Raw genomic sequence first — 9,985 nt, forward strand, 5'->3', positions numbered from 1 at the left:
GTCATGAACTACATTCTGTAGTATTTCAACTTGCATTACAAGTGAGGTATCAACAGAAAAATGTATCATATAACGTTGGAACGGTGAACTTGACTTGTTTGTTTTAATCAATGAAAAAATATATAGTCTAAAAGTGATAGGGCTTCTTGTTGATTTGCATATTTTTTATTTTACACTGGGCTGCCATTGCCTGCGTTAATGTTGACCTCAATCATCATTGAAACGTGATCACCCGGGACAGATGTAGTGTCCATAAAGGGCTCCGTTGGGCAGCTGCCAGATGCAGTCTGGAGAATAATGAAAATGTTACTGTCAAGTTAACTATCCAGGCAAATAGGCTAAACTTTATAATTTTCTTTAGCTTTTAAGCGATGCAAAACATTGAAAATCGTTGATTCAAATATTCTCGACACATTCTACCAGATCTGGTTGAATACTTATTAACGTCAAATAACCCCTACGGCTTAAATCAACACCACGCGCTATCCTGTGAGAACCACCGCTAACGTTACATCAGTTGCCCTCCCATTTCTCTCGCTCGCTCGCTCTCTCTCTCTCTCTCTCTCTCTCTCTCTCTCTCTCTCTCTCTCTCTCTCTCTCTCTCTCTCTCTCTCTCTCTCTCTCTCTCTCTCACACACGCACGGTCGCACGCACGCACGCACGCACACACGCGCGCGTTCGCGCCTACAGTTTGCCAGGAGGACCAACTGACTGTCAGACTCACTTCACTCCCCTCACACTCTCAGGGCAGCAGGACTCAACGACTATGGCTTTACGGACGATGACCGCTCTCCTTGTTGGACTTTTCTTCCTCCTTCACACGTGGGGAGGTGAGTGAATGACCGAGATCCCTTCTTTCAAAGATAGCGGTAGTTCAGGGTTCTGAAGGTAGCCTCCAGCTAAACTTTGTGGGGTCGCTCCGGGCTCCTTCAGTAGGCTGCAGCGGGACCTGTGCAAACTGTGAACATGTGATACACACACACACTACCTTCTTGTTAAGATGTCGCTGGGAATTTAGCCGGAGTGTGTGAACTGTTGAAATTGCAAATGAATCGAGGGAGGCCAGTGATAAAAAAATAGAAAAAGGAAATGGAAAAAGGATTTTTCTTAACCGATCCATCATCAATGCAGCCGGACTGTGGTTCGTCTTCAGCCTGATGTAAAATGTTGCAATGTAGATTTAACGTGGACAGGTAGAGAATGCTTGAATCAAGTTCACTTGACGAAATTGGTGCCTGTAGGCTTTCATTTAAACATACTTAAAGCGTAACGTCAAAGTCTATTTTTATAACCTAATAAGCACTCCTTTAGTGTATGCTACACCGCCCCAGTAAACTGTAATTGAAGGTATGCTGTCGGATGTGACTTTGCGACCAACAACTTGAACTTGTAAGCGTGTGCTGTTGGAAAGTGAAATCACTTTGATGACATCTCACATAAATATGACTTCTGTCATAAAAGTGGTTTGTTTATTCGTTAGGTTATGCGCTTCATATAATAATTAGCCCTTTAATGGCAAATCATAATTGGCATTTTTCATGCTGTGCCTACATTTTATTTATAATAACCAGGGTGGTTTGTCTCATCCGCATAGATTCAGTTGTGAAGAAACCTGTTTCCTCTCATCTGTCTCATCTGTTATAATAACCAAAGGATAAACTTGCCCAGCTCTGAATAGGGCACCACACACACACACACACACACACACACACACACACACACACACACACACACACACACACACACACACACACACACACACACACACACACACACACACACACACACACACACACACACACACACAAAAAGATATGCATGCACATACCACACAAAATGAACACACAAATAGCAGACACACGCAAGCACGCACTCAAACACCATGGACACAAGTAGTCCAAATATGCATACACATTGAAGTACCCAAACGCACAAATCAGTCATTTGTCATTTTGCCTCTCTCACTGTTTAGATGTACTGGTGGAACATGTTGGTGTAATAGGCCTGAATAGGGCAATCAGTCATGCTAGATTGGATGTAAAGAAACCGACGAAGGTGTTGACAACAAGTTAACTTATGAAACCAGCGGCTTCAGTTTGAGACCTAGCAGACCCTAGCAACTGCTGAGATGCATTAAATTGTTTGTTAATGAGACTGTCTCTCAGTGTATTAAACAACAAGGACATGTTATAGAGCATAGAGTAAGTGAATGTGCATTGACAAAGGTGTGTGCGGGAGGCGGGGGGGGGACTCGCTGGGCCGTCTGCCTCTTGTCTACGTGTTTTTGTTTGTTGATAGAAGAGGAAACGTGTGCCTCTTTCCACCGTCCACCCGGTGTGTGTGTTCAGCCCCCCCCCCCCCCCCCCCCCCCTTCCCCCAACGCCCACACCTCTCATGCTGTGTGTGTGTCTGTTTTTGGTTCTCCAGACGAAACACATTTTTTCCGAAGGCATTGTTGTTGATCTCCTGTCCTGTTTGACTTCAGCCCTATTATCGTTGGTTTCCTGATTCCCACTCTCTGCTGGTCCTCCCTGTCACCTTACACATCCTTATTCCTCTTCCTGGAACCTGTAAAGGCTTTAGTGTCTACCTGTCTGAGTCAAGCCAAGGCTCGCCCCTCGCAACCCGCCCTCTCTCTCTCTCTCTCTCTCTCTCTCTCTCTCTCTCTCTCTCTCTCTCTCTCTCTCTCTCTCTCTCTCTCTCTCTCTCTCTCTCTCTCTCTCTCTCTCTCTCTCTCTCTCTCTCTCTCTCCGACTTCAATTGAACAAACTCTTCATTGCCTATTTTACTGCCGCTTTGTCAACACATTTACAATGGTATTATTCACATCTGAGGTGCAAATAAATTAAAATAGTTTATAGCTCCACAACCTAAAGCTCAGAAACTCAAATCCAAGAGGCGTCAGGCTTTTTTGGCTCATGGGGAGAGTTGCCCAAACACATTCCCACTCTCACACATAAATCTAGCAATCGAGCAATAACTCATCTGTTTGAAGCATGAGCAATTACTAATACTATACGTGTGAGCTGTCCTCACCCTGGGGGCAGCCAGCAAAAGAAAGAAAGTTGATAGATTATTGCACTGACTGTTGATGGGATAGAATTTACTTCCTGTGACATCAGCCAATTTTGGAAGTTCAAAGGGCAACACACATCCGACCTCTGCCATTAGAATTAGAACAATAGGTTCCTTCGCTCTTTCTAGCGGGGTTGATCTGGTGTCTTGGTTTCCTCAGACAACTAGTGCTCTTCAGAGAAAGAAAGTTCCCTTCCTGGACAATCGACGTCTTTGTCGCGCCTCCACCACAGTACAGAAAACAGAGGCCCTGCGTTCTGGCAGATGATCAGCATAGGACATGCAATGGGAGTCCCTTATGACCGAGAGCTCTCAGACAGAGGAATGCCAGTTTCCCCTCGAACGCATTTAAACCCAGTATCTGGCCGGACTATTCTGGGTCCCCGTTGGACATAGTTCGGAGGCCAAGGTAATAGTGTGAGCCTCACATTGGTATGGTATGTGTCAGTTAATTACAATTTTGCTTTTGAGGTTTTTTTTTAAGGCCTGGATCTGAACCGGGATCTGAACATGTACATGACTTGTTGATGTGTAGTTATCGGTATTTGTTGTTGATAGATAGATGTCCTACCAATCAATCTACTGTTCTACACTTGTCGACATCATAATATCAACCCGAGAGTTAAGAAATTTAGTCTTAAGTTTTCAGAAGGGTTGAATAGGGGAGGCAAAGTGCATAAGCGTGTGTCTCCATGCCACCGTTGGCAGTGTCCTGTGTTTCTAAATACATGATATTTGTTTTATACCTCCAGGACCTCGTCAGGGGGAGAGTTTGTGTGGGCCACGTGTTTTCTTTTTTTAAACAACAATCTTTATCATTGAAGTGAAGCCCTCAGCTAGTCCCAGGGTCATGTTTGTCGGTTACCATGCAACAAAGCTCACAGAACACTGGGCCGAGAGGAGAACCAGGCCTCTCTCTGCTGCTGTGTTCGGATCCGGTGCTTGTAAAAATGTGATATGATCTCAGAAATTTCTACATCCGAGTTAATCACAGTTAAAATATATATTTGTAGGGAATATTCACCAATGTCATCCAAGTCCAAATAGTACAATAGTATAACAGTGGTATACATTTTAAAGAATATTAACGGGATGTTCAACTGTTTGATTGAAGACAACACAAATTACAGCAGGCTTCATGCTTTGAAGTGACTCTACTTCGTAACATTTCCCACTCTAAAAAAAGTATTAGGATTTTGATTCCCTCAATAGTTCTAGAACTACCCTATAAAACCTACAGAGCATTTTCTTGGCGGTTCATAGAAACCCTTGTGACAGAAGACATACTATTTGTGTTAACGTGGTTAATTTTAGAAGGATTTGGAGGTTGACCGTTGCAACATAACTTGAGAAATCAATGTATCGGGGTCAGCCAAATCCTCCTGAAACTTCTGCTTTTAATGATGTGACAAATGGATTTTGTTTGACGCCATCCAAAGTTCATCTGAGTTCTTCATTGTGAAGATTAATTGGTTGCAGAGAATACTGAGTTTCATCATTTGAGATTTAGAAAGAGTCACAAAGGAATACCAAGTGATCTTCCTGGGTAAAGATATTTAAACAATCCGATGGAGAAACAGGCAAACTCTAGATTCATTCAACAAGTGTTGGAGGAAGTTTAAAAAAATACAGACTGCGTACCGTTCTTAGACACAGCTATTCAATCCAGCTGAGCCTGTGTACGTTGCCGTCACTGTGGAGCCTGGATTTCAGGAAGCAAAAGGTTGAGCGTTTGATCCGCCTATTGATGTGAACAGTGTCCATTATCCCCACTATCAGGGTCAATACAGCAGAGCAGCGAGGCTGAGAGGCCAGGGGGTGGGGCAGGCCGGGGAGTGGTGGGTGGCTGCGGGGGGGGGCCGTGAGAGTGGGCTAATAGTGGCGTGGGCTCCCACTCCCAGGACACTTTACAGTTGTCGTCAGCACTGCATTGTGTAATTTTTTACAGCACCTTATCTCGCAAAACACAACATTACTTTTTATTGTTTGGCGAGGCCTTTCTGAGGCTGTCCACCAACTTGGCCCCAATCAAGGCTTGTTGAACAATCTCTTTAACATCCACACTGTTTCTTAGTAGCGAGGGAGTGGGCCTGTGATTGCGTATTGTATGAAAGGGAGGAAGGAAGTTTATATTCCGGCTTTGGTGTACGCTTCTCGGATGTGGAATGCTGGTCCCCTTGTCAGCGTATTTCCTCACTGGAAAAAACAAAGGAATGAGGTGTTTAAACATGTTAGATGCCTTTTTTGCTGATTTTCGGATTGCTGATAAATCTTTTGCTGATTTATTGTATATATTTATAATATAATAAAAACCACGGAAAGCAGAAAGCACTTTGACTTTCAGTCAATTATATACATCACACCAGTGCATGAGTTTCATACAGTTCAGTTACAGATGGTGGGATTGATCCTTCTCGGCACATGTGATATATTAACGCATCTTGATCTGTAGGCTACACACTGACTGGATGGATGAGGTGCAAGGGCACGGGCTGTTCTGTTATTTATTGGGCTGTATTGGGTTCTACCCCCCCACAATCCTACCTTTCACCAATGATACTGCTCTGGCCTGGATTGTAGTCTTTGAAGTTTCTTGGGAGTAGCAGACGGACAGCTGAGTACACCTGGTGCCCTCATGCGGCTCATACCATTACACTTCAAGGGGACGGCCATACGATTGGATTACATCACTTCAAGACATTCTTTTTATTGCCGCACGTTTCTCAGTGTGCATACATGCTCCCGTACATAAACACGTCGATAAACACATACACACATTAATAGTAACAAAGAGATGTACACGTGAACCCACACCCATCCACACACACAGACAAATGCATGCACACACACGCACGCACGCACGCACGCACGTACGCACGCACGCACGCACGCACGCACGCACGCACGCACGCACGCACGCACACACGCACGCACACACACACACACACACACACACACACACATACACACACACACACACACACACACACACACACACACACACACACGCACCTGCTTGGATCGTTACCGCAATTGACTCCAATGTAGATAATTTCATGTCCTAAGCCTAATCTACCATGTCACAAGCCTGATCTACTATGTCACAAGCTTCTTGTCATCAGATGCTATTTTCCCAGTGGATTTATTACTGTATTCCACTGCCAAAGACACCACTGCAGACCTGCCCTCTTCACCTCTCCCCAGTTGCTGTTTGTGACAGTGCAGAGAATACATTTTCCTTGTAACCCATTTCTTATCTGATGCCATTATTGGGTACAATATATTTTCCCCAAATATTTTGAGTAATGTCGTACAATAATGTGACTTTTAATCCTTCTCATGCTTTCCTTAATAGTACCACAAAGACTCTTTCCCTTGGTTATGGAAACAGCGTTATAGGGCACATAGAACTCAAACCATTTTGTTTTTGAATAAGTCAAACTAGGAAGCACAACAATATGCCTAAAAATGCATGGATTACATATACTTTCTATGAGATTGTCTGTGGATTTCCTTTCTGGCATACATTGCTAGATAAACATAAACTGTTCATGATAATCACATTTTATGTTTGGCTCCACAAGAGCTTGTATCTATTTTATGAGGCTCTAAAAGTTGAAGGACCAGATGTTTATGATACACTCAAATGCCAAATGAGAGAAAACACAATTATTCTGTCTAACCCTAACCCAATGCTTTTTTTCTCGGTTCCTGTTTCTATCCTTACTTATTCAACTATTGATATAAATTATATTTCTTTATATACCTTTGTATTTGTTTCATTCCAATTATTTTTAGTGATTTACATGAAATGTATTTCTATGTGTTTCTATTCTACAGAGTTATATTTAGCTTTTGGTTTAGCGTGTGGAGCTATAAGTTATTTGAACAGTTTCAGCTCCCTGCCCTGTGCTCTGGGCTAATGAGCCAGCACCATGTAGCGTACTACCTGGGGACCAAGCAGGCACCGCGTTATTGCTTCTTTATGAGCCTCTGAACTTCAGCAGATGACCTACCTTGAGATCTGACTCCATACATCTGTGGTAGACTGTAACTGGACAGTCACAGTGAGTGATCGTTTTCCGGAAGGTCTTTACTACTTTGGTTGAACACTGTCCTGTTTGAACCCATTTTAATCACTTACATCCGTAGAGTCAACCTTGTTTATAAGGGGAGGCTTGTCTGGCTGTAGAAAACATTAATTCAAGGATATTTATTCTATATGATATACTAAAATAGATTTATTGGACTTTATCAACATGATGCAGTGCTGGCGTTAAATCGTTTTTTCGTTATCATTAAAATTCCAATAGCTGCCCCAATGGTCTTATTAGATGCATCTGAACTAGGCCTCTTATGGAAGATCAAGCACAATTAGGGAAATCCAGTAAAAAAAAGGCTTATTCCAAAATGAGCGGATTCATGAACTGCAAGAAAAACATCCCTTGGAGACGGCTCTTCATCATCAACAACCTAACACTTTATTGATGAATTGTGCCTCTTTGGTTCAGATTCCCTCGGGCCTTGGTTAATTTTTTGTCACAATCCACCCAGCTTTTGTCACAATCCTCACATTGCAAACATTAAATCCACCCAGCTGTCCGATCATGTCATTTACACCGAACCCAGTTTCTCTCTGATTGCTTGATGCATGGGACCCTGTGGTTTGAGAGAAAGGGTTTGAACATTCCCAGCCATTGCAAGGGTGTGAATTTTTACTATGTTGCTGTAATTGACACCATTTGTTAGCTAGGATTTATGTGATTTGTAGAAGGCATATTTATTTTCTACAAATGGATACTGACATTGTATCCATTTCAGGGGGAAAGAACAACAAGTGATGAATTGTGCCACAATTATAGCCCTTTCAATGTAGGCTAGGCTACGATTAAGACGATAATCAATTTCACACATTCCACAGTAAGATACATGGAGTCAGATGGCCGGATTCCAGGGCTCTTAGTCACGTTTTGTGTCCCGTAATAAAGTATTTCAGTAGTTGCAATGTCACTGCATGTAAAAAATTAAAAGTTTTTAAATACTTTAAAGCAGCCAAACTGTTGATGGAAACGAACAACAAAAGACCAAAGAAACAAGTGTTCATCTAAATTCAACAACCTAGCAAGAATACCATTGTGTCGGTTTCCAGATGTTCTTTGGCAAGAGCAATATTTCAACAATCTAATTATTTTACTGTAGGATTGGGCGGTGTCACAGTATGACGATGTACCAGGGTATTCAGAAATACAGAAGGTATGATATTGATGACCCCAAAAAAGAAAAACTATATAATTTTTATAAAAAAAATAACAGTATCTTATGTAAAATATAGTATAGTACATTTTATTTTGTACATTTTATTACAATACATTTAATTATGTTGATGTGTATCTCGTCCAAGTTTTGAAATAGGATATTTAATTAAATAATAAAAAATAAAGTGTTTGCCGTTGCATTGTTGTTGAGTATGAAATAGGTTAGTCCGCCAACCTTAAGTGGCTGGCCCAGTAGGCGGAGTCCTCCCAAGTCTGACAGGTTTTCAATAATGACCGCCCGCCCGGAACGCCCAACATGAAAACTTAAAGTGACATTAATAGCAGCATACTGCTGCTATTAATGCTAAATTAATTCAGGCAAGCACATCAATCATTCTGTGCTGTGGTTGTTTACTTAGAAAAGAGATCCTATGTTATGGTCGGCAACACTGCATTATAAAGAAATTATGATCAAAAATACACAGTACCTTAAAGGATGGCAATTTTCCGTATTACCACTTGAAATCTCACACAAATGAGAGATGTTTCCACAGGAAGGTTTTCATGGTTATGCATTCAAATCTAATCATTGTATTACAGGGTCTGTTCACATCAGGATGTAACGCAACATGTATCAGGCATGAGATACAGTCAAGCTCTTTAATCGAAATTCAGTACCCTTATAGAAGTCTCATTTGCCACAAAGATCGAATATCTTCTATTCAAAACCTCCATTGCGAGAGTGACACGTTTCAAATCTCCTACACAGTGGTATTGCAATGCATTTAAAAAGCAGATTATAATAGCCACTGTGAAACTTTGTGTGCGTGAAAACAATTTGTAGCACTCAAGACAACCCAGGTGCTTTAGATTTGTGTGGTAAAACTGGGCGTGAAAAAATAATTTGAGCATAGTATTTCAATCCTTTGGACTCTGTCTTTCTGTTTTTCTGATTGGCTACTGGAGGCAATAGTCAAAACATATTATAATAAGGTCAACATTTCGTGTTTATGTCATTTAAGATGTACTTTAATAATCCCAGATGGTAAATTTCGGTTTGTGATACAATAACATGATAATTAAGAGAACACACATGGATTTTGCAGATACTGACAGAAGAAGGGTCAGCTTAGCTCTAGACACCCGGTCAACTCAGTTTCCTTTTATTTGACATGTTAATATATGTTGGTGTCCACGACCTCTTTGTTCCTTCCTACGGTGCTCTTGACCTCTCCTCCTGAAAAGTGCTACTGCTACTGAAAAACACAAGCCACACGACCTGGAGATTGGGGGACGCCAAACAATCCTCATCTGCTCCCACTGATACTGACCCTTTGTATGGCCACAGTCCAGTGTGATTGAGAGGGAACCTTACCATTGAATCACAAAATCAAAACCAAAGACCCCAATTAAACAGTCGCCTCAGTTGGTCTCTGAAGTTTGTTTGTATCCACCGAGCAAGGCAAGCTAATCTGTTTCCATTCCTCCTCCTATTTCTGTTTATTGATTACCGTTCTTTCATGGTACGTTTGTTGGCTATTTCTTCTCTGGTTTACTCATTTATTCATGGGACATTCCTGAATCATGTCAAACCTCATTGGTCTGCATTGACAGAATTCAGTGGGGCAGTGCCTCCCGCCTGCCGAAGGAAACCG

General features: G+C 41.9%; 1 protein-coding gene across 11 annotated transcripts in view; it reads left to right on the plus strand.

Moving 5' to 3' along the window:
• The first annotated feature begins 637 nt into the window (after nucleotides 1–637).
• Nucleotides 638–9,985, plus strand: part of mcamb (melanoma cell adhesion molecule b) — a 31,070-nt gene continuing 21,722 nt past the window's right edge. For all 11 annotated transcript variants that reach the window (XM_030337333.1, XM_030337334.1, XM_030337335.1 and 8 more), the window contains exon 1: nucleotides 638–830. In XM_030337333.1, coding sequence (XP_030193193.1) covers nucleotides 767–830 — 64 coding nt within the window. In that variant the 5' untranslated portion in view covers nucleotides 638–766. The remainder of the gene's footprint in view (nucleotides 831–9,985) is intronic.

This window comes from Gadus morhua, chromosome 16 (assembly GCF_902167405.1).
Source record: "Gadus morhua chromosome 16, gadMor3.0, whole genome shotgun sequence".
Taxonomy (NCBI): Eukaryota; Metazoa; Chordata; class Actinopteri; order Gadiformes; family Gadidae; genus Gadus; species Gadus morhua.